Source organism: Seriola lalandi, unplaced genomic scaffold, assembly GCF_002814215.2.
Source record: "Seriola lalandi dorsalis isolate HSWRI2012SDOR001 ecotype SW California unplaced genomic scaffold, Sedor1 jcf7180002054390, whole genome shotgun sequence".
NCBI lineage: Eukaryota > Metazoa > Chordata > Actinopteri > Carangiformes > Carangidae > Seriola > Seriola lalandi.
The window spans coordinates 361,019-383,750 of NW_019524943.1; the positions used below are offsets into that span (position 1 = coordinate 361,019).

General features: G+C 38.2%; 4 protein-coding genes across 5 annotated transcripts; 2 read left to right on the forward strand and 2 right to left on the reverse strand.

The window, feature by feature from the left end:
• Positions 1-183: 183 nt before the first annotated feature.
• cxcr3.2 (chemokine (C-X-C motif) receptor 3, tandem duplicate 2) lies at positions 184-14,017 on the reverse strand. 2 transcript variants are annotated; one of them, XM_087174868.1, is made up of 5 exons: positions 13,937-14,017; positions 6,883-6,953; positions 6,622-6,773; positions 2,283-2,357; positions 184-1,886 (listed from the first exon to the last, which is right to left on the reverse strand). In XM_087174868.1, the coding sequence occupies exons 2-5, from the start codon at positions 6,929-6,931 to the stop codon at positions 795-797; spliced, it is 1,368 nt and encodes a 455-aa protein (XP_087030994.1). In that variant the 5' UTR covers positions 6,932-6,953; positions 13,937-14,017; the 3' UTR covers positions 184-794. The 2 variants fall into 2 exon arrangements, with proteins under 2 accessions (XP_087030994.1, XP_023265115.2); XM_023409347.2 differs by lacking the exon at positions 13,937-14,017 and having other exon boundaries at positions 6,883-7,759.
• Positions 8,622-12,688, forward strand: tlr21 (toll-like receptor 21). The gene is made up of 2 exons (XM_023409342.2): positions 8,622-8,842; positions 9,439-12,688. Exon 2 carries the CDS (start codon positions 9,571-9,573, stop codon positions 12,511-12,513), a length of 2,943 nt encoding a protein of 980 aa, XP_023265110.1. The 5' UTR covers positions 8,622-8,842; positions 9,439-9,570; the 3' UTR covers positions 12,514-12,688.
• On the reverse strand, positions 12,514-16,388 carry prr19 (proline rich 19). Its single transcript, XM_087174867.1, has 3 exons — positions 15,148-16,388; positions 13,937-14,070; positions 12,514-13,798 (listed from the first exon to the last, which is right to left on the reverse strand). The coding sequence occupies exons 1-3, from the start codon at positions 16,382-16,384 to the stop codon at positions 13,157-13,159; spliced, it is 2,013 nt and encodes a 670-aa protein (XP_087030993.1). The 5' UTR covers positions 16,385-16,388; the 3' UTR covers positions 12,514-13,156.
• Positions 16,389-18,053: 1,665 nt separating this feature from the next.
• pafah1b3 (platelet-activating factor acetylhydrolase, isoform Ib, gamma subunit) lies at positions 18,054-22,335 on the forward strand. Its single transcript, XM_023409388.2, has 5 exons — positions 18,054-18,485; positions 19,607-19,696; positions 19,809-19,925; positions 20,091-20,213; positions 20,802-22,335. The coding sequence occupies exons 1-5, from the start codon at positions 18,405-18,407 to the stop codon at positions 21,060-21,062; spliced, it is 672 nt and encodes a 223-aa protein (XP_023265156.1). The 5' UTR covers positions 18,054-18,404; the 3' UTR covers positions 21,063-22,335.
• Positions 22,336-22,732: the final 397 nt, after the last annotated feature.

Genomic DNA, 22,732 nt, shown 5'->3' on the forward strand with positions numbered 1-22,732 from the left:
TGATCTGAATACACTTGCTGTGGTCAATAATCTCACATTAAAATGTAATATTTGTTCTGTGAGCAAATAACGTGAACTTCTTCTCTGTCGATGTGTCTCAGAACCAGATGCACAATGCTCTCCAAGACATATTGTCCCATCATCACACATGTTGATGTATAATATACTGTATATGACGCTTTGTTTTTATTCAAAAACATTTATTAAAAACACCTTTGTACCTTACAAAGATGTTGGGTTTTAATGGCACATACAAAACTCAAAAACAGTCATTTCTCACTTCTTCTTTTGTGGCACAGAGTCATTTTACGAAGCACACAGCTGAAAAAAGAGTTGTATAACTACCAGCAGAAAAACAGAACACAAAATGAGTAAAATGAGTGTAAGGATTTGAGACATGACTACTGACGTCACAGGTTACGTTTTAAGTGCTGAACAAGGGTTTCTACAATTATGAAGAAATCAATATGTTTCACAGGATTTGGACTTGGATAGCATCATCATGTGGGGTGGGGAGTTCTGTTTTACTCTGTGCCCCACCCTCACTTCAAAATATTACTACAGTATTTTTTAAAAAAAGAGAGAAACAACAACAGAACAAAGTGTTGTAAGCTGCACCATAACCAGATGGCAAAGGCACCATTGGAAGAAATACATCACAGAAATCTAGATGAGGAGGAGGACATTTTTAACAGTCTAAATTAAACTGTACATATATTCTTTCTCTTAATTTAGTCCAAACCCATCCTCTCACTCAAAACCACATATCTTTCTTCTTGTCTCTCTAACCAGTGTCACACCATGACAGAATAGGAGGTGTTTTCACTTTCTGCAGAACTGAAGGAGCCCGTGGTTCTTCTAGGCCTCCTCTGCCTCCATCCCTCCATCCCCAGCAAGCCTCTCTGTCCCAGCAGCCCCTTACACATTCTTACCAGCTCCCTCCTGAACTTCACCCCAACAAAGCCATACAGCAGAGGGTTCAGGGCACAGTGCGACAGCCCCAAACTTTCAGTGATCAGAGTCCCAATGTCCACAACACGGCCAAACTGGCAACCTCCAGTCACTGTGCCCAACCTGTGCAGAATATCTACCAGCTGGAAGCAGTTGTACGGTGCCCAGCAGACGACAAACACAGAAACCAGGGAGATGATGAGGCGGAGAGACTTGCGCTTCTGGCGGCGAGTGGCATTGCATAGAGACCTGAAGATGCGGATGTAGCAGTAGAGCATGATCAACAGAGGGAGCCCAAAACCCAGAATCACGCTGACCAGCTGCAGCCCCACCTGCCACTGTGTGGAGTTCTCAGTGAACCACACCTGACACAGGAGCAGCTTGTGGTCGCCAACTACTACCTGTTTGAAGGTAATATCCACCCCACTCAGGCCCAGGCAGGCCACCCAGATGAAGGCGCATGCAATTTGGGCATGGCATGTGTTGCGCTTCCAGCCAGAGCTGACAGCGTGAACGATGGCCAGGTATCGGTCAAAGCTGATGCAGGCCAAGAAGAGGATGCCACTGTAGCGGTTCAGGGAGAAGAGGGCACCGGAGACCTTACAAGCAGCCAAACCGAACACCCACTGGTGAGCCCACTGCACCGCAAACAGGGGCAGGGTGACGGCCAGCAGGAGGTCTGAAATGGCCAGGTGAAGAAGGAAGGTGTCTGTCAGAGAGAAGGAACAGGCGCCACCACTCTGAGAGTTTCGGTAGCGGTGAATCACACATAGGACCAGCACGTTGCCCACAACAGCCAGGAGGAACACCAGACTGTAAACAACAGGGGAGTACTTCTGTGCAAACGCGTAGATGTCTTCCTGTAAGCATGGGGCTGCATGAGTCCTGCTTGTTTCAAGGGACGAGGTGTAATTTTCTTCATAATCATTCATGTCCTGCAAGAGAGTGACACTGTCAGATACTTATAGGACATGGGTTATTCAAGAAAAGCTTAGTTCATTGAAGGGATTCCACCTGTCTCACCATTTCACAAACAATTTATTAAGTTACTTAATTTTCTTGAGCCTTATTCAGGGCTGCTTTTGGCATGAATGTCAAAAGATTCACATTTTCATATTAGAACTAATCAAAAAGGAAAACTAACAGATGTGTTAGATACTTAATCTAACTACGAACTATAATCTAAGAATATCTAGAGCAATATGTTCTCTGCAATGGCAGTTTGCTTGCTCATTTTACAGATAACAGCTTATAGAAATGTCTCAGACAACACTGTCTCCTAATCAATAATGATGCACATAGCCTATTATATTATAGAAATAATCACTCACCCAGTAATCATCTTGGGTTGGTGTGACTTGATCCATATTTGTGGCAAACAAGGAGGCAGCACAACTCCTGAGACCCTCCAAGAATCAGAGAGCACAATGTACTCATAAACACATTTGCTAAACATCCTTTTTTTCTGTCTATTTTTCAGACTGCAGAAAGAAGAAGTCACGGTTTCAGGAACTGAATCCTCACACATTTTAGACAGATGCAAACATAGCTGTAGTTGGAATTGATGACTGTCTCAAGGAAATTATGACATATGTTTTAAAACTTGGCTGCAGGCAGCTCCTTCAGTTCATGACTGGTGCACCCTATGTGGAAAAATATTCTGTTGTCTGGGTTGTGCACCGACAAGCACATCCAATGTATGTTATTTTAACAAATTAAATGCTTAAATAAAGGGAACAAAGTTTGTGGGAATTAAATCTACAATCAACAGAAACTGATTCCAAAAAGCAATCCTCCACAAATGGAGGAGAAGTGAAATTGCTTGGTTGACAGGAATTTCAGATTCTCCACTGTTTTTCTTTATATTCAGCTTGTTTTTTGATGTTGAGCATTACATTATATCATAGTAACTTGGTGATGACCTTTCAGCAGTATTATTTATTTGTCATGAATATTACAAAGCTCAGATTGTCAAAATACTTTACTAATACTAATAAAGCTGTTTAAGACACAATTTCAAAGATTCCAAAGTACTTTCTGGTTTTGATTATTTTTAATTGCAACACTTTTAACTTTAAACAAAGTGAAAACTAGAACTATCTTATTGCAGTAATTTTTTCCTCAATGAAAACAAATTAATTTATTAAGGTTGACAACATTTACTTACCCTCTGAGACAGGATGCAAACTAAGGAGTTTTGCGGGTCAGAATGCTACAGTTGATTACAGAGCAACAGGTGGTTAAATACAAATAAACTTGGGGGCAAACAGTAACATTATCTTAAAGCATATATAGTATTAGGGATGTTTTGGACTAACTGTAAAATTACATACATTTAAATCTTTATCACACTCTGTAAAGCAACTTGAACAAGTAAAAAATAATGTGATGAAGATTTCACACTTTTCTGCATGAAGGAGTGCAAGATTTCAATGCAGGAGATCTCCACTGAAACAGATTTTCTGTACACATGACAACTTATTTTTTCACTTCAAGGAGAGGGTTTAGGTGAAGATTTAAAGGAAATTAAATTGAAATTATTCTGTTCATGAGACTATGCGTCTCTATAGGCTGATGACAAACAAGACTCAAATGCTGGTTGAGAGATAAAGTGCAGACATGAGTTACAAAGGCCCTTTTTTGCTACCACCACAAACCAGAGGGAGATGAGATGTAGAGAATAAATGTTAAAGAGAGGTAAATGTTTCTCAGTATAACTATACTATATTTCTTAAAAAAAAAAAAAAAAAAAAGTGTGAAAATGTGAGAGGAACTGAATACACTTGCGGTTCTTTCTGTTTTGACCGTCCAGTCTTCTGGTAAATTATATGATTGTGCAACATCACTGATGTTGTTCTTTCCACTGCCATAATCGACTTGTTTTATATGATGAATAGTGAAATAAAAACATATTGCTGAAGTTATTTCTGCAAGTAATCTGGTACAGGTGGGACTGGTGACGAACATTGCTCTCCTGAGAGCCAAAGTGCCTATAAAGAAAAAAAAATTGTGTCCGTCTTTGATGCTTTGATGACATTACTGGATTTTTGAGACTGATTCTCATTTTGATATTTGGAAGTTTGAAAATGTGATAAAGATGGTTGACAAAGCGTGTAGTGGAGACAGTATTTCTAAACAACCTCAACCTCATCAACCTAGACAATTTACCAGTTCTAAATCTGTAAGTTATGGTAAACCTGTGTGACATTTCACTTCTTATCAGCAGCCATAATGACATGTTGTTGTGTTCAGAGGTTGTTTTCAAAAGTTGTTTTTGTTTTAGTCAACTGAGGAAAACAGATACAAAAAAAATAATCTTGTTTTATGTCTTTTTTTTTGGATTTGCAGTTTTTTGGATCTAGACCAAGCCCGGATACAACACCTGAGCACTGTGAGAACATTTGAAAAATGCACATGAGTACATTTGAGATATAAACTGCAAGCTGTTCTTTGAGAGGGATGTGAAATTAGACAGAGCATAACATCAGCTCACTGTTATATGTCCTGTCTTGTGTTGGCAGGTGTAATCTGAGTTTTGTTAATGATACCTTCTGTTCAGATTTCTTTGTGGGATCATGATTTAAGGCCACATTTCAATAAATCTGTGCTAGTCAAAAAAAAGAAAAAAAAAAAAAAAGAGAGAAAAATTCTTAAATATGAGATCCAATAATGTCCATGATACAACCAAGTGCTGATCATATATATATATATATATATATATATATATATATATATATATATATATATATATGCACAAGAAAGAGCCCATTTACCTAATGGTTTAATGCTGCTATTAGAGTTCATCCTTATGTTTTGCTGACATTTTCTTTACTTTGACATTGCATCTCACAAGCTGCACTGCTGTTTGAAAAAATAAACTAATTATAAGTATACATTTTTATTTTCTTGTCTACAAACCTTATTAAAACCCAGTATGTAGAAAAGTATTGAAGTGGCAACCCTTCCTTCTTCCACGAACTGAGCTGGAGACAAAATACAGAAATGGCAATAAAGCATTGTTGTAAGGAAAGATTTCATGTTAAATATGTTTTATAGGCTATCCATAAACAAATACATACCATTTGCTTCTAAAAAAGTAATTCACAGTCAAAGAAATGTATATTATCCACATACATTTATGTTTGGGGTCAATAAATAAACAATAAATCGGAAATCTAGGAGGGTAGTCCTGCGTAAAAAGTATTGTCAACACCAGTCACGTATAAAGAGGTTATGAAAATCCATTGTATTCATTCATCTCTGAAACCCCAAACAGAAGTACTTCTGAATCATGACATCAATTTTATATTAAATTCAGGAATGGAATAAAATCAGGAAAAGTCTTTGAGCATCAAAGTGTATGTTTTTTAAGCTGTTTAAGAAGGCCAGACAGAACATGAAGATCACGTTCAGTAGCATGGTAAGTTTTATGAATGTTTAAGGGACCAGTTAACTGGACTGGCGTTTAATTTAATTTAATTTAATTTAAGATTTATGTACATCTTGTGTTGCTGAAAAAGTGTTATTTGGTGTTGGATATCTGTTTTTAGTTTTGTGTGTATGTGCAGTTATATCATGTTTATATTGTTGACAAAATAAAACTTGTCATTGGTATTTTTATTTTACTTTAATCATTTTTATACTATTTTAATATTGTTTTTCTCTGTGTTTTCTGTCGACTCATGTATACATCTGGGCATACCATACAAATACACATATGCACTGACAAAAAGATGTATTGCAGCACAGACCTTTTTTTACTGTCAACTCATATTTGTGCTTGATGGTCACAGCTCCCATTCAAAGAGCTGGGCCCACAGTGTGTACACATACCACACCTGCACTTAGGCAAAACCTAGTTTATAAATTGATAAAAAAACAAATATGCACTATGTGCCCACTTTGTTCCTCAATTACTGTGTGCTGATAAAAACCACGTCATGTAAAGTGCACCCTTTTGAAAGACGTAATACGCCCCAAAACTAAACATTTGAGTTTTGTCTTCACAAGGTGTTTGCACCAGCTCAAATGGTCATTGTTTGCGCTGTCATATCAGAACAGGAACAGGGCTGAGAAGTATTACTGATTTCACATCAGGTATAAGAGCTGTGGCCATGCCCTCTCCCTCCTGTTTGTGGATTTAGCCCGTGATCATCAACAACGTCAGACCGCACAAATCTTAAGGGGAGAGATCAGGTGAGATTTTGTGAAGCAGTGATTCCTCCAAACTAAAGCTGTCCAGTCTGGCATGGAAGACTTTATTTTCATAGCAATTAATTGCAATAAAAGATTCTATGAATTTAATTTCTCCCTCTCTGGTTTATGATGGACTATTAGTGAAAAAAAAAAAACCTGCAGAAGCCTCAATTGCGCAAGACATGGAGCAGGATATTTTTTTGGTCATGGTTTTGATGTGTGGCATTTTGAATTTTCACTTTTCCTCAAATTCCTTTTCTTCTAATTTCAGCAATGACGTTCCAGTCAAATGTGATCAACTCACAGCCGCAGATGTCAGGAACACAGTACAATGTGTCCTCTGGATCATCAGACTGGAGTTCAAATGTGTGCGATTGCTGTGAAGACTGTGGCATCTGTATGTGATTTTAGGTACACAGGCAAAAATTAACCAACACTGCGAAATGAATCCCAACATGACAACATGTCTCTCACCTCCAGGTCTTTGCGCAACATTTGTCCCATGTATCCTGGGCTGTAAGGTGGCTCAGGACAACGGAGACAGCTGCTGCCTGCCCTTCCTTCCTGGTGCCATGATTGCTCTAAGGACAAGTATTCGCAGCAGATACCACATTGAAGTAAGTGTGCTAAAGAAAACAAAAAAAAATTGTACTGAAAATAGGATGCATGAGATGCAGACCCAGTTCCTGTCAGTAAAATGATTTTACCACAAACAAGATAATGAGGATTGTTTACTCTGCCTGTGCTTTCCCCAGGGCTCAGTGTGTGATGACTGGGTTGTCATGGCCTGCCTGCCTCTGTGCGGACTGTGTCAGATGGCACGGGAGCAGAAGATGAGAGGATAAGAAGAGGTCAAATTGCAAGGAGAGCGCACATGTGGATATTTACATTTCTTGGTCTGGACACCATTTCTGTATTTGAAATTGCAATTTGATATATTGGCATAACCATAATTAAGCACGGTATAGTCAAAACATGTACAGTAGAACAAGGTTTACAGTGTAAGAATAACAGCCAGATAATCAGACTGAACTGCCATTTTGTTTCATTTTATTATTCTATACTTATATAACATTTTATATTATATCTATAATATACATATTTAAAAAGGCAGAGATGTGGGCAGGCATTCAAAGAATCACAGAGATGGAAGAAAAGACAACAGAGAAATAATTCAGTATTTCAACAGGCCTAAACTTTTACACTCAACTATTGTCTTTCATTATAAGTTAAACAGCGACTCACTGTGTTGAAATTGTCTTTATGCAACCAACTTGGAACGCACGAAGAAGGAAATGCTGAGATTTACAGAAACAATGACTTTCTATAAAACAAATGTATAAAACAAATATTTTATGTATGTTTAATTACAGAGTATATTCAAGCGAAAGTGTTTCAATAAAACCTTGTAGAATTATCATGCTGGCATTTAGGCTTTTTTTTTTTTTCTTTGACATGTAATCAACTGGAACTGGATATGGAAGGAAAAGAATGGGTGTCACCCATCTTCCTCTTTCTGATTAAGTGTTTGTTTAAGATGAGCACATTACAAGGAAGCTTTCTGATAAGGCATGGTCAGGTGAACAACATTCATCAACAGGTAAGGCTGTCATGGCAAATAGTGTCATAACGTTTAACTTCAAATATAGTAAGATATTTAGCTATTGCTTTTCTGATGAGTCAAGTATGAGAGTCAAGATTATGTGAAAGATTGTAAGAGCACAACTTCTCTCAGGATATTATTGTTTATTTGGAAGTGCTGTTTCTTGAATATTAGCAAGTTTTTAGACTAAAAATACCTCCTTTAAAGAAGTTGAATCTAAAATGTAGGAGAAATAATGGTACAATGTTTAGGATAGAAAAGGTACAATTCAGAAGTCTCCCTGTCCGTGTTAATGCTGACATTACTCATGAGGATCGACACAAAATGTTGCTATAATCGAGTTGCCTGTTCCTGTACAAGTAAACGCCAAACTATTTGCTGTGCTGCTTAGCCAACAATGACAATCCTTTTATGGCATGTTTTTAACAGTATAATTCGTGAATTTAACAGTATCATGTGAAACAAGCGGGAGGAGGAACGGAAGTGCAGAGTGAAAAGTGATATGAAAGCATTATAAAAAGAGGAACAGAATTATCCTTTTGACTTCACGGTTCAATTTCCTTGGCAAACACCTGAAATCCTCAGGTGAGGATAACAGGGTGCTTGTAATTGAAACTATTATAGGAAACTCTTGAAACTTTTGGTTCTTGTAAGACACACTAACATCAGCAAGAAACTGTTTGATTAAGTGAAGGATATTCACGTCATGAATATACTAAAACATTGTAAAAACAGGGCTAATTTTATTTTGGTGCTCTATGTCAGTTTTATTTTAAAGCATTTATTAGGCTATACTAGACTTTGTTCCTGAAAACATGACTCAATTTACTACTTTTAACTGTGTGAGTGTGTGTGTGTGTGTGTGTGTGTATAGATATATATGTATGTTTGTATTTATATCCATGCAAATCCTTTCATGGCATGTTTATAACAGAATCATGTGTGAATTTAACAGTATCGTGTGCCAGGAGGAGGAGGAACGCAAGTGCAGAGTGAACAGGGATATGAAAACATAATAGAGGAACTGAGTTATCCTTGTGACATCAAGGTTCAAATTTCTTGGCAAACACTCAATACAGGTGTAATCTTGAGGTGAGGAGACATCAGACTATGTTTCTGAAAACATGTATGCTGTATCTAATAAATATGTTAACTTACATTTACTTCAGTCACATACAGTATACTGTGTGTGTGTGTGTGTGTGTCTGCGTGTATGTATGTATCGACGCAGAAGAAATTTTTATTAGAAATGAATCTATTCTGTTTCCACAAAGTTTTAAAGGTACATTTCAGACTTTTGAAAAGCTTTACAATTCAAATATAAATGTTCACCTGAATACCAAAGACAAAACATTTTGGAGAAGGATGGCAAATTATTTAGCTAATTTTCCATATGTCCTGTAAAGCTAAACAGGACTAACATTGTGATATATACGATATATATATATATTTATATATATAACAGTATAACATATATATATATATATATATATATATATATATATATATATATATATAAGAACTGTGGTAACAGGTCTGCATTAGTGTTTTTCTGCTTAGAAAGTAAAGAATTTTCATACAAAGGTACAGTAGTTGAAAAGAATTTTGCTCTTAGCCTGATTTAAAAATGTAACTTTCAATTTGCTCGTACAACATAACATATGTGTTGTCCTGCTCTCTGTTCTCAGATTCCCATACCACGTTTAACTAATCAACAACCCAGAGACCTTTTCAACATATTCCAACAGAACAAACCAATAAAGCCACCGATGAAAGTTAAATTTTAAAAGGACCGTTACTCTGGACTACAACAAGATAAGATGGCTGGTCTACTTCATCAGCTGTTGTCAGTTACAGTTGTTCTTGGTGCTGTTCAACTCATAACTGGTTACAGCTTCAAAAACTGCATTGCAGACCCACGCTCAAATGGATCAGTCTTCAACTGCATCAGTCGAAAGGAAGAGAAGATGTCTGCTATTTTACATGACCTGCCAACATCTGCCATCCATCTCACCATCTCCAAGACTCATGTGAAGCACATCTGCAACTACAGCTTTGTTCATCTACCAAAGCTTAAATACCTAAGAATAGACGATAACCCCGTGAATACCATCGATCAATCTGCTTTCCAAAACTTGCATCAACTTCAGTCTCTAAATTTATCTGTTAACAACATATCAGAACTGAACCCTTATCTGTTTAAGGAACTTCACAATCTCACCTTTCTGTTGCTGTCAGACAATAAATTAAAGCAGCTCCCTGAGGGCATTTTCTCTGCCACTCTCAATCTAAACACTTTAAACATGAGGCAAAACCTTCTGACAAATTTCTCAGAGATCGCTGAGTCTGTGTCACATCTAATGAATCTGAAAGTATTAGACCTTTGCTATAACAGTTTGACCTCTCTCAGCCACTCAAATGTGTCGCTACCCAAATCCCTCACTACTTTATATATATGTAGAAACAATCTGTTTACATTAGGATGTAATGATTCATTTCTCACGTTCATCAACATACTAGATTTGTCATATAATTCTAGGCTCCCTACGACAGCTTTTCAAGGAGTGGATTTGAGACGTATAAACTATCTGCGTTTGCGTTCAACAAATGTCAGCGTAGTGGAGTTTTTAAACATCAGCAACGTCAAAGTAAGTCAGGTTGATTTCTCTGGCCTGGGTCTAAAAAATGACAGCCTGCTCATGGAGCTATGCAAATTGTTAATGAGAAAGGTTAAATGGATTAAAAATCTGAACCTGAGTGATAATGGGATTGGGAGTCTAACAAACTACACACTGTACTACTGTCCTAACATCACAGGGGATCTGGATCTATCCCGCAACAAACTGAAAAGCACAAGTTGTCTTAGCTTTCTCAGAAGACAGGCGCAGATAAAAAGCTTCAACGCAGAGCATAACCATCTCACCTCCCTCCCATCCTGTAACAAACAAACCAAGGTTTGTTTAAAAAGTCTGGAAGAGCTGAGCTATCGTTACAACCGCATTCTCTCAGTGAATTCCTTTGCTTTCTTTCATACGCCAAATATCAAGACGCTACAACTTAACATAAACACAATTGCTTTTCTCGATCGTAAAGCTCTCAAAGGGCTGAAAAAGCTTGTGAAACTCCGTTTGGACAATAACCTCTTAACTGATTTGTTCAATGAGACTTTTGAAGACAATAACAAACTACAAGTCCTTAACTTACGCAACAATCGTATTTCTGTCATTTTCAATGGGACCTTCCTCATGCTTCGGAATCTGACAACATTGGACCTGGGAGGTAATAAGATCACTCATTTTCAGCCATCAGGTTTTGATGGACTAAAAAGTCTGTCCAATCTCTATCTAGATGGAAACAACCTCAAACACATTGACACCTCCATCTATCGTGTATTTCAAGATACACTCACAGTGCTGGATTTACAAAGTAATAAGATTCGCTTCCTCACTGAAAATAACAGCTCACCATTTATGAATCTCAGCAAACTCAGTGATTTGAAATTGGATGGGCAGCGGCCTTATGGCATGACCGTTTTGCCCCACACTTTTTTTCGTGGCCTCTACTCACTAAAATCTCTGTATCTCACCAACAATAACATCTTTCATCTGCCTCCTGATGTATTTGATGATCTGACAAGCTTACAGTTCCTCACACTGGATAAGTGCTGTGTTGGGGTGACACAACTAGTACCAGGAGTCTTTAAAAATCTAAGAAATTTGACCAAATTGACTGTAGAAAGTATGGGCATTCAGAACTTCTCTAAGGAGGTTTTTGGGAATCTTATACAGTTAAGCTCACTGCAGCTCAACCGCAATGTGATGCAGAGCATTCATGTAGATGCACTACAGAGTCTACCAAAACTCCGCTACCTTGACATACGTAACATTCCTTTAAGCTGCACCTGCAAGAACAGCTTGCTGCAAAACTGGACAATATATAACAAAAATGTCCAGGTTGTATATCTCTATAATCTACAGTGCCAAAATGATGCAAATTACAAATTCCACAACTTCAAAACTAACGTTTGTTACATAGATCTAGGAGAGTACCTGTTCTTTAGCACAGCGGTGGTGATCTTCCTGTTCACAGTCACTCCTTTACTTTATGTCAAACTCTACTGGAAAATGAAGTACAGCTACTATGTGTTCCGTTCATGGTTTAGTGATCAGTGGCGCAGGCTTAGGGAGGAGGAGGAAAACTGCAAATATGATGCATTTATTTCCTATAATTCCTCTGATGACCAATGGGTCATGGACCAGTTGCTGCCTAACCTGGAGGGAAATGGATCATCTTTTAAACTTTGCCTACATCACAGGGACTTTGAACTGGGCCGCGATATTGTGGACAACATTGTCTCTGCTGTATACAGCAGCCGTAAAACTATTTGTGTGGTGAGCAGGAATTTCCTACAAAGTGAGTGGTGTTCACTAGAAATCCAGCTTGCCAGCTACCGACTCTTTGATGAGCACCGAGATGTTCTTCTGCTCGTGTTCTTGGAGCCAATCTCTGAGAGGCAGCTGTCAGCCTATCACCGCATGCGGAAAGTCATGTTAAAAAAGACTTATTTGCAGTGGCCTGACTCAGACTGCACTAACCCAATGCAGGCCCAAGAACTGTTTTGGAATCAGCTGCGTAGGGCAATGAGAATGGGGAGCAGACTCAAAATGGAAGAAAATATCAACAACGAAGGTTGTGTTAATGCTGAAAGTGAAGAAACTGAACCTTTTGAGACATCAGATGAAGAATATTACTTGCTACCTTAAAACGATTTGAGGATTTTACTTTATTTTATTTTATTTGTGATTTAGTCGGGATAAAACCTTCAGTATGTTAAATGAATGATTCAAGTCTCTGCTGCGGGGAGAGGGTCATGAAAATATCTGTGAATAAACAGTGTGATACATTGTAAGACTAACAATAACATCATTTATTCAAGCATGAATCAGCAGTGTCATTTAATATCTTGTGATCAGTTTCGTTTTATATTTAGTAATGCTTGATGCTTACCATTCTTCCATTGTACAATTGCACAAATGTGTTTTCTTGCATGTACCCCCCCCCACACACACATACATAAAAGTCAAATAGCCTTCACAATAGCACACTCCTAGCTAAAATGAATCATCTGTACAGAATTTCCCATTATAGCACCTGTGTTAATGAAGATGTGTTAATATACAGTTCTGCATATTAAAAAAATTCTCTAAAGATGCAAACAATACATAATTGTGTTTCTTTATCTATTTAAATGGCAAAAAACGAATAAAAGGTGTAACTCTTAAGGTGACAGCTATTGCTATTACATTTAATAAAACATGCACACAACACATATTTTCACTGACTGTGAACAAAAAACCTTGGTATGATTTAAGAGAGCATTGGCTCTATGCAGAGTTTAACTACACATTAGTACAGTTTCATAGGAGGAAAGGACCAGTGCTCAGGGCTTGGTAAAGAAGAAAGGGGAAGGGCTGGGCCTCTTTCAAGCACGTGAGATGGGGGGTAATGCATCATGTCAATGTTGTGGGACCTGAAGGGTGGACACGTTGAAGGGTGACTGAATTGGCTAAAAGGCTGGAAATGGTTGCTCTGATTAGGATGGTGAATTTGAGTGGAGAAGGAGGGAGCCAAAGAATATCTATCAGTTTCAAATGGGTCTTGCTCCTGGGGAAAGTGCATTGGCTCTGCTGAACGTCTATCTGGCAGCTGTGTTTGGTAAAGAAAGAAGGGCTGGATGTTGCTATCATTGTAGTGAGGCCCACGGCTCCTTTCTGTAACTGCTGTGGTATGGTTCATAAAGCGGTTTTCAAAGGAATCAAAAATAACAGACTCCTTGCTCCTTGGCCTGTTGAAACTGTCTGCCCAGTGCTGAGATGCTGAGGCTCTCTCTCCCCAGTATGAGGTGGGACAGGGCGCAAACAAATGATCGCTTGCTGAAGTTCCAGAGGACTCAATGTCCATACAGAACTGAGGAGAGCACCTTAGTCTGGGGATATCATCCAAAAGACTGGCAGATGTATTCACAGGGCTTCTGAGCCATTCAGCAGTCTTCACATGAAACACCAGAAAGCATTTTATTCCAGAGAATTTTAAATTATCTGATGATCATCAAAGGAAGGATGACAGCTGGGCCACATGTGAAATTAACTTAAATAAGACAGTGGCAGTATAAACTTTAGGTCTTACCTCTTCAAGGCTCTGGTGTCGCTGTAGACTGGACTTCCAGTTAAAATGACTACTTCCCATTATTTTGAAGGATTTGGTTTTCTTGGTGTCAAAACATGGCCGACCAGCAGCGTTGGCTTGAAATACTGATGCATCTAAAAAGGAAGGAGACACAACTGAAAAACTGGCCAGCAACTTTGTGTTCAGGGCTTCCCACTTAACGAATTTACAGCATGGATTCCACTCATTGAACTCCTGACAAAGGTCACTTTTAAGGATAAGCCTGTGTTAAAGCTGGAGTACAGTACTTTTACATATAAATGAACGTCCATTACATTCAAGCTCCTGCCAAACGAGTTCACATAATGCAGATAAGGCTTATCATTGCCAGGTAAATCTCTCTGTGTTTCATAGTATACAAGAGTTTTAAATCTAGTGTATATGGCGACATTCCTGTGCTGGCCCACCAGTAGTGATGTGTTTGACATCAACCAGCAATGTTTGGTTTACCAACGTTTTGACCATTTACTGTCATTGCCAGAAGGTGGAGCCAGAAGTTCTGCTAAGCAGGGTTACAAACAATAAAGAGGAGATGAAAGATACATTCCTGCTATTCTATAATAGCTGCAGCTGGCATAAAGGGCAAGGAAACATAATAATGTGCTAACAAAGGCAAAAGAAGAAGACTTCAAACTAGTAAATATGAATATACACAATGCAAACAAAAATTAGGTTTGCAAAGGTTTTATAAAGGAAAGAACTCAACACATTTATCAGGCCTCAAAGATAGTCAGTGTGTTAAGGTAAATAAAACTGAATGTAAACATAACTTTCTTTACAAAAAACTCCACAGGGCAGCATTGAAGATTGGTAATACTGACAATCATCACAGTACAATCTCTATATTAATATGGTATTATCAATGTTGAGGTAAAGATGCTATTGATATGAATACTAATGAGTTCAATATCACAGTAAAAGTTTCAGGTTTTTACCATGTGAACATGACACCTTCAGTAATTTTGGTAAGCTTAAACTTGTTTCTCATTTCAAGATTAGAAGTGTGAAACACAATATGACAACAAAAGAATTGTGTGACTATACAGAGAGATAGCAACCGAGTTCTCATTTAAAAATAATAATAATCTAAACAAATCACCATATTTTCTTTTTACTAAGAGAATTCCAGAGCTGTCAAGTATTTCAGTGCCTACATGTACGCAAGAGCTCACCTTCATCTATCATGGCTGGCTCCTGATTGTGATCCTGGACTTCATTTGTGAGATCGGTACAAAAACTGAGGCGTCGCTGCTCCTTGAGAAGGTTCTCCTGAAGCCGGGGTCCATGCCTCTCCCGCAGAGCCTTCAATAGCACCTCCCTGCTCTCTGCCACCAGGTTTCTCCTTCTCAGAAGTGGGAACTGCAAACAGTCACACAAACGTGCTGCCATTGCACTGACAGACGTAGATACACATCTGGGACCTGGTCTTCTGTGTTGTATGTCAAAGCTATCAGCAGTGAGTGAGCTGGAGAGCTGAAGTGGGCTTGGGCTGAGGCCATGACCTTGTGTCTGGTATTCAGGAGGCTCTTGGTTCTTTGGGGTGGACTCAAAAGTAGAAATTATGTGTGTCTTGACCTTCTTTTTCCATGCCTTCACACTTTTTCTATCAGCAGTTGGAGTCAGTGGAGATGCTTTGTCCTTTTCAGGCATGACAGAGTTGGCCATTTTGCTCTTGATTATTACTACATCAAGGGAGCTGTGGTTAGATGAGAAAATGCATTTATTGCTTTGAGGTGAAAGATCAAGTTGTTGCTGTGGTCTCTGCCCAGGTGTAACATCTAATCCATGACTTATTTTCTTCTCCTTTTCCCTGCTGTCATCACAGATGTTTGTAGCAGGGTCTGCTTTCTTTTCAAATGGCACAACCGCATCAGTATCAGCACACAGCAAATCCTTACTGGACAATGGAGGAGGAATGTGAGTAGTTGAAGATGGATGTGAAATGGCATGGTTCTTTTTTTGTGTTTTCTGTCCACTTTTCTCCAGCTTCCCCTGCTCACTTAACAGGCGTTCAATGTCAATAGACTTCACCTCATGGTTGAATAGACCATGGTGTCCTATCAGTCGGCTGTCTGTGATGATACTGGGCTCATGTGAAGCAGGAATGACATTTGGAAATAGTGAAGGACAATGACAACTACTATGACAACAGTGATTGGCATGTGCCATGTCTGTACTGCTTTGGTGACGGCAGTGATGGTGATGTAATTTCTTCTTTGAGGCCTCTTTCCCACCAGCTCTCATCTGACTCCTCTCCTTGCGGCTCTTCAGTCGTTTCATTTTGTGCTGCCCATCTGCAGTGAATCTGTTCACTGAGCAGCAGTTTTTATCTGTTGCTCTTGATTGCTTGTTCAAAAAATTTAGGATCTTTTTGTTGTCTGATAAAGCCCTGCCACTCATGTGGCTCATGCTGCACCCGATTCTGTGAAAAGATAACTGCAGTTAGTCATTTCTAAGGAAATATGATGTAGGTAGGAAATAGAGATAAGAGAGCTAGGTTAACTGCTACAGGATGTTGTTGCACCTCAATGAGCTCAACACTTCTTCTAGATTTGAGCAAAATGTATTAAAGATAGTTGCTGAATTCAATGTCAAACCTATTATCTGAAAAACTGATAACTACAAAAACAAGTGAGTGATCAAGAACATATTTCTAGGTTACAATTTCTTACTGTTAGGATACAAATGTAACCCTACTGTTCCTCGAAATTAAAAAAGGTTTAAAAAAAAAAAAAAAAAAAAGGTTAACCATCCAAACATTAAGTACTTAAAAACTTGACACATCCAAATATTGTCAATCTTTCACTTACCTTCTAAAGTAAAAGTGAACATTAATTGCAACAACTTATACTAGTGTGACAACATCCATGCAATCGCGCCCCCTGCGATATCAGACACCTAACATTTGCCTTCAACCTGCTAGTGTAGCCTAACTGATAGCTAGCTAACAGGTGATAATATCGTCAACCACCAAGTGCAATTTAACTTTAAACACACCTGTATGAAATTACAGTATTCAGCTGCTAATAAACAGAGTAACTAATCTTAAATCCACGCATGTCATGCGAGACAAATACTACATCTAAAAATTTTATGCAAACGTAAACTTACTAAAATAACGCTGCTTACCGAACTTGTCCGCAGTCGTTTTTGCCGAATGTAAATCTGTCGTTGCTTAGCAACATGCCGATGACAGTGTTGCCAGATTTGACGGACAAAAAGTAGCAGTCTGAGCCTAGAATCAATTAATCTATCTATCTATGCAATTTGGAAAATTAATTAATTGTGTGTTTGCCCGCCAAACAACCTCTCACTGGATGTTATTTGTTTGTTTGTTTTTTTACACCATTTTGAGTAAACTCTAGAGGCAGTTGTGAGTAAAAATCTCAAAAGATGAGTAGTTTCAGAAATACCCCAACAATCATACCATAGTCAAAGTCACGAAGATGTATTTTTTTCTGATTCTGATGTGTTGTATGAACATTAAATGACGCTCCTAACTTGTATCTGCATTTTTGTATGCACTGCGCTGCAGCCACATGATAGGCTGATTGCATAATTTTATAAATAAGCGTGTACAGGTGTTCCTAATAAAGTGCTCAGTGAGTGTTCCAGTTTACCATTTATTACACCTGCATGTACCTGTTCCTTTCACCTCACATGGTAACATCACCTCAGCTCCCTCCCTTCTCAAATAATACAGGCAAACTTCTCCTAGGCGTAAACACAAAAAGGTGCCCAAATTATAACCCACCCAATTAAAAAAAATAGCTAAATCACGCGGAAAACCGTCCAAAATGGCTACACTCGACGCAGACTTCTTTACGCAGCACTAACTCCCATGAACACAAACGAGCAGGGCGAATCCATTTACAGAGACGAGGAGGTAAAATCGTTTCATCTTTTTTATTCCTCTTCACACGAGAAATTCTTTACTTATCATTTATTCGTATCGTATGCTCTAAAACTCATTACAAAACACATAGTAATAATCAAGTGTCCCATTATACTAAAATACATGAAAACATAAATGTCATTGCCCATGGAGGATAATGGTACATGCAACTGTAGTGAAAATTTACTTCCTGAAACTGAACTGGGGGTTGACGATATTTTGATTTACTGGTAGCCTATGTTCAGTAATATAAATGTAACTGTTGTGTAAAGCGCTACCTTCTCCCCTTTTGCACAATACAGGCTTGCATGATTTAACTTTAATACCAACCAGGGTGTGACCGTTATATCTCTGCTAAACTACATCTGTCTTGTGTTTCCAGCAAGTAGGCTAGCTATTGTGGCTAATTCTACCAACCTCCATAGCTTTAGCAAGGAATTATAGCTATAGGATATAGATTTATCGGTTTGTTTCCGTTCTAAAAAGTACCAAAGCCCCTGCGTGACTGCTTTCCAACACAGACAGAGTCAAGTCATGAGTGCTGAAGACCCAAATCCAGCCGCCACACCCACTCCCTGTGTGGACAACCAGGGAGATGGACGATGGATGTCTCTGGTGTGTGAAATTATCATTATTGTTATGAGTTTTCTACTATTTCTTCCTTGGACTTTACATAGCTACAACGTAACACAGCCATGATTTGTCAGGTTTCCCAGCCTGCATTGTTGCTAATGATTAGTTTTATGAGATGTGAGTTTAAGGGAGCTAGCATAGTTGAAAATTGTCCAAGTCTGACATAATTTATAGCATGTTGCTAATATGATAACAGCATTTTTCTCAAAACAGTAGTCAGAAACAACAAAGATAAATAATTACAGTTGATTTATTTTTATGAGACATAACTGTAGAGTAGTAGAGCTGGAATGATCTTATAATAATCTGAAACTATTTTGATTATTGATTTATGGTGTCAGACATTTTTCAAGCAAGACTGGTTAAAAAATGTCAAACATTTTCTTATTCCAGCTTCTGCAGCTTTTCTTTGACATATATCACATTAAAATTAATATCTTTGGCTTTTAAACAGTTGGTATGACAAATCAAGACATTTGCATATGTCACTTTCGACTCTGCAAACCTGTGAGAGGCATCTTTCGCATTATTTGATGTTCCATAGATGAATCTATGTTTCAATTACCCCCACTATATAATATCTTCCAATTTCCATATCTGAATATATACAATAATATACCAAATACAAAAGACATTTTTTGTATGTGTGTCTCCATTTCTCATGAACCATATCAAAAGTATCGTTTTAGGACTGCAATTAATGGTTATTTCCATTATCAATTAATCTATTGATTATTTTCTTGATTAAGCACTTGTTCTTAAAACATAAGAAAATTGTGAAAAATGCATGTTATACTTTCCCAAGGCCCAAAGAGATGTACTCAAATTGCTCATATAACCAAAAGTCCAGAATCCAAAGTTATTCAGTTTGTTATTTATCATATATGACACATTTCAGAAGATGGAGCTAGCAAATATTTGGATAAAAAATAGTATTAATCAATTATGAAAATAGTTGCTGATTATTTTTTTGTTGATTGACCCCTCCATTGACTGACATGCTTCACCTTTAAGAGTTGCCTTTGATGCTGCATATCGGGTGATGTTTGATATTGGAAATTGAAAAATCTTCACATTTGTTTTTCCTTTTTTCCCCTATGTAGCACAACCGCTTTGTGTCTGACAGCAAGGATAAAGAACCTGATGTCCTGTTTGTTGGAGACTCTCTTATTCAGCTCATGCACCAGTTTGGGGTAAAACATAGATCACATTCCTATATGGGTCTGCTCTGTACACAGTGTTTGACACACTGTGTACACCTTCAAATTGTGTTCAACATGTGGACATATTGTGGTTTCTCTGCAGATATGGAGGCAACTGTTCTCTCCTCTCCATGCCCTTAATTTTGGGGTGGGTGGTGATGCAACACAACATGTGCTTTGGAGACTGAGCAACGGTGAACTGGATAACATCAGCCCAAAGGTACAAAACACTGCCAAAAATAGAGAACATGATCATGCTTGTTTGTTCACACAGTAGACTCATTGTGCTCAACTTTGTGCTGAGATCCTAATTCCAGGTACATTGGCCGGGAACTATCAATGACATCTGCTCAGTCCTATAATCTTTCCTCTTTTGTTGTTGTAGGTTGTAGTGCTGTGGGTTGGCACCAACAATCATGGGCACACAGCAGAACAGATCTGTGGAGGCATCATGGCTATCATCCAAGTCATCAAGAACAAGCTCCCTCATGCCCGCACGCTTGTACTTGTAGGTTTTCTCTGATACATTCCAGATACATCCGGAAGTGTTAATTTACTAATCTGCATGTCTGTTGAAAATGCTGCAGTAGAAGGACAGTAAGAAAAATCACTGTAGCTATTTAAGATACTTGCATGATTTCTTTAACTCACACTGTTGAAACCTCATATTAACTTCAGAGTGTACTTCTGCTCAGAACAAGGATTGTTTCTTATTATACATTGGAAGAACATTAGAAATGGATCTTTTAATGGCCAGAATGAACGAGAGGAATGATTACCACAAGAAAACCCTGTTTCATTGCTCATGGATGCACCTGACTAATACAGACTTAAAAGAATTTGGAACCAGTGTTTTTTAAAAACACTTAAATTATATGTTTGGATGTGAGCAATACTTTACATACAAAAATAAAAAAAGCAGCATTTGTTTGGGAGAGGGTTACAAACTTCAGTGGAGTTTGGAGTGCATCTAATTTCCATTTTGGGAAACATTTGTTTAGTTTTTATATTGGTACTTCTTATTGTAAAAATATTACAAAAATGCATGAGAGTTTTCCCTCTTTTTAACAATAGCATACATTCATTTATTTTCCAGGGATTACTGCCCAGAGGTAAATTGCCAAACCCTCTGCGGGAGCGAAATGCCAATGTGAACATGCTGGTCCAGGAGGCCGTATCGTCCCTCCCCCACGCCTCTTTCCTCAGTGTGGACCCTGGCTTTGTCCACTCCAATGGTAGCATCTCCCACCAGGACATGTACGACTACCTCCACCTGACTCCCCAGGGCTACCAGGCTGTGTGTGAACCCCTGCACGCTCATCTCAAGTCCATGTTAGATAAACCTGCAGAGAACTGAGCAACCAGGGCACAAACTTACACTACCGCAGTGGTCCTCGCCCCTGTTTCCAGAGAGCATCGCACTCATCTTTTTAAGACCTTGAATGATGGATAGAATCAATTAGTAAGGTCTAAGGGCTGCTCAAACTATTTGTGCAAGTCCTCTCCATGGCCAGGGTTGGTGACCACTGTTACAGGTAATGGAACCGTAAAGTTTTTGGTGTTTATGATGCAGTCAGAAATTAAATGTGCTGTACTATAGAGAGACAAAGTCCTCCTTCAATTCCCACATAAACATCTGTTCCACTAGCTTTCGCCTCTAAAAGATTTTTTCAACCGAAGGATTATTTCATTTGTACGCCACTTGATACAAGGGTTGAATATGATAAGGGGAGCTCTGTGCGTCAACAGTCAGGACAATGAAGGGATGATATCTGTAATATGTAAATAAATCCAGATGTCCAGTGGTTATGAATAAAGCTTTTAAAAAGATGCAGTAACTTTTTACTCTAACAAAGACATGCTGTAGGTTAAAACATTAGTTGCTGCACTTTATTTAAACCTTTATTTATAACTGTGTGCTGTGTGTGCTGTGCAGCTACAGCTCTTGTGAGTCTATCAAAGCAGCTTGATTGACCTTAGAATATGGACAGACACCTGCTTTTTAGAACAAACCTTCTATGGCAAAATATACTGTCCGACTCAGGCTACTGGAACAGGATTTATCTGGTAAAGGGTGCGAGACTGTGGCTCTTCACATGCCAGGACATGACTGATTAGAAAAAAAAAAATTAAATAAATAAATAACAAGATACAAGAATTGCCCTGACAGAGAAATTCCTGTAATTTGTCATTTTGGTTTCTCAGTTTCACTAAGTTCCGTTTATTTGTCAATAGCTTTATTTACTCTTTTGTGATGTCATATGTCTTTTGTACATTTTACTTTGAATGACCAAATGTGTCATTGACCATTACTGTCTACTTGCTTATCATGTCACATGTTACTTCATTATTGTCCTTGTACCTTTTTGCTTCACCCAATGTAATAGCAACAGATTTTTGATGTGAGAGGCCGTGTTTAGTTAAACATGGGTATGTTTGAGCAGGTTGTAAAGTCATATTGATACATCTACAGTTGCTTGTGCTTCAGGTTCAATCTTGTGTGTGACATAATGGCCCATTAGGCTAAATCTAAAACATTTTACTTCACCCTAATATTCCTCTGAATTATGTTTCAGGGTGTCTGATTGTGTAAGTGATGAAAGAATGCATTAAACACAAAGACAAAATGGTTTCAGTATCCCTTGACTGATTGATCAGATGTGCGTGCTGATGATGATTTAATATCACTGAAACAGTGCTACATTTTTATTCGTCAAAGACTACTAGGTTCATCTAGAGTACATATACACAGATTATGTCCACAAAAGATTAATTGCGTTTGGTTGACTGTTTTTTTTCCACTATTAGACAATGGCTAAAGGCAGAGAGCTGCATTTCTGAAACTAGAGAAGGGGCAACAAGTCTAGCTTTGCTTTCCGCTAAATCCAGTTTCAACAATGTTAGTACAAGACTGTCACCTCGACCAACAGTTATTAGGCATAGTACAATACCTCATACCTACAATTCTGGCTGTTGCCTGAATAATAACAAACATTATCTTACATAACGGTTAGGGGCATATCAGTT

What these genes read in the sequence shown, in the direction of transcription:
- cxcr3.2 (XM_087174868.1), bottom strand. Translation starts at nt 6,931, where the DNA reads ATGACAACCCAGTCATCACACACTGAGCCCTGGGGAAAGCACAGGCAG. An exon ending in CTGGGGAAAGCACAGGCAGA is followed by an intron (nt 6,774 to 6,882) that starts GTAAACAATCCT and finishes TGTTTTCTTTAG; the next exon opens with CACACTTACTTCAATGTGGT. An exon ending in CAACCCAAGATGATTACTGG is followed by an intron (nt 1,887 to 2,282) that starts GTGAGTGATTAT and finishes ACTCTCTTGCAG; the next exon opens with GACATGAATGATTATGAAGA.
- tlr21 (XM_023409342.2), top strand. Translation starts at nt 9,571, where the DNA reads ATGGCTGGTCTACTTCATCAGCTGTTGTCAGTTACAGTTGTTCTTGGT.
- prr19 (XM_087174867.1), bottom strand. Translation starts at nt 16,384, where the DNA reads ATGAGCCACATGAGTGGCAGGGCTTTATCAGACAACAAAAAGATCCTA. An exon ending in GCCAGCCATGATAGATGAAG is followed by an intron (nt 14,071 to 15,147) that starts GTGAGCTCTTGC and finishes CTTCCTTTTTAG; the next exon opens with ATGCATCAGTATTTCAAGCC. An exon ending in GACACCAGAGCCTTGAAGAG is followed by an intron (nt 13,799 to 13,936) that starts GTAAGACCTAAA and finishes TTTCATGTGAAG; the next exon opens with ACTGCTGAATGGCTCAGAAG.
- pafah1b3 (XM_023409388.2), top strand. Translation starts at nt 18,405, where the DNA reads ATGAGTGCTGAAGACCCAAATCCAGCCGCCACACCCACTCCCTGTGTG. An exon ending in ATGGACGATGGATGTCTCTG is followed by an intron (nt 18,486 to 19,606) that starts GTGTGTGAAATT and finishes TCCCCTATGTAG; the next exon opens with CACAACCGCTTTGTGTCTGA. An exon ending in TGGATAACATCAGCCCAAAG is followed by an intron (nt 19,926 to 20,090) that starts GTACAAAACACT and finishes TTGTTGTTGTAG; the next exon opens with GTTGTAGTGCTGTGGGTTGG.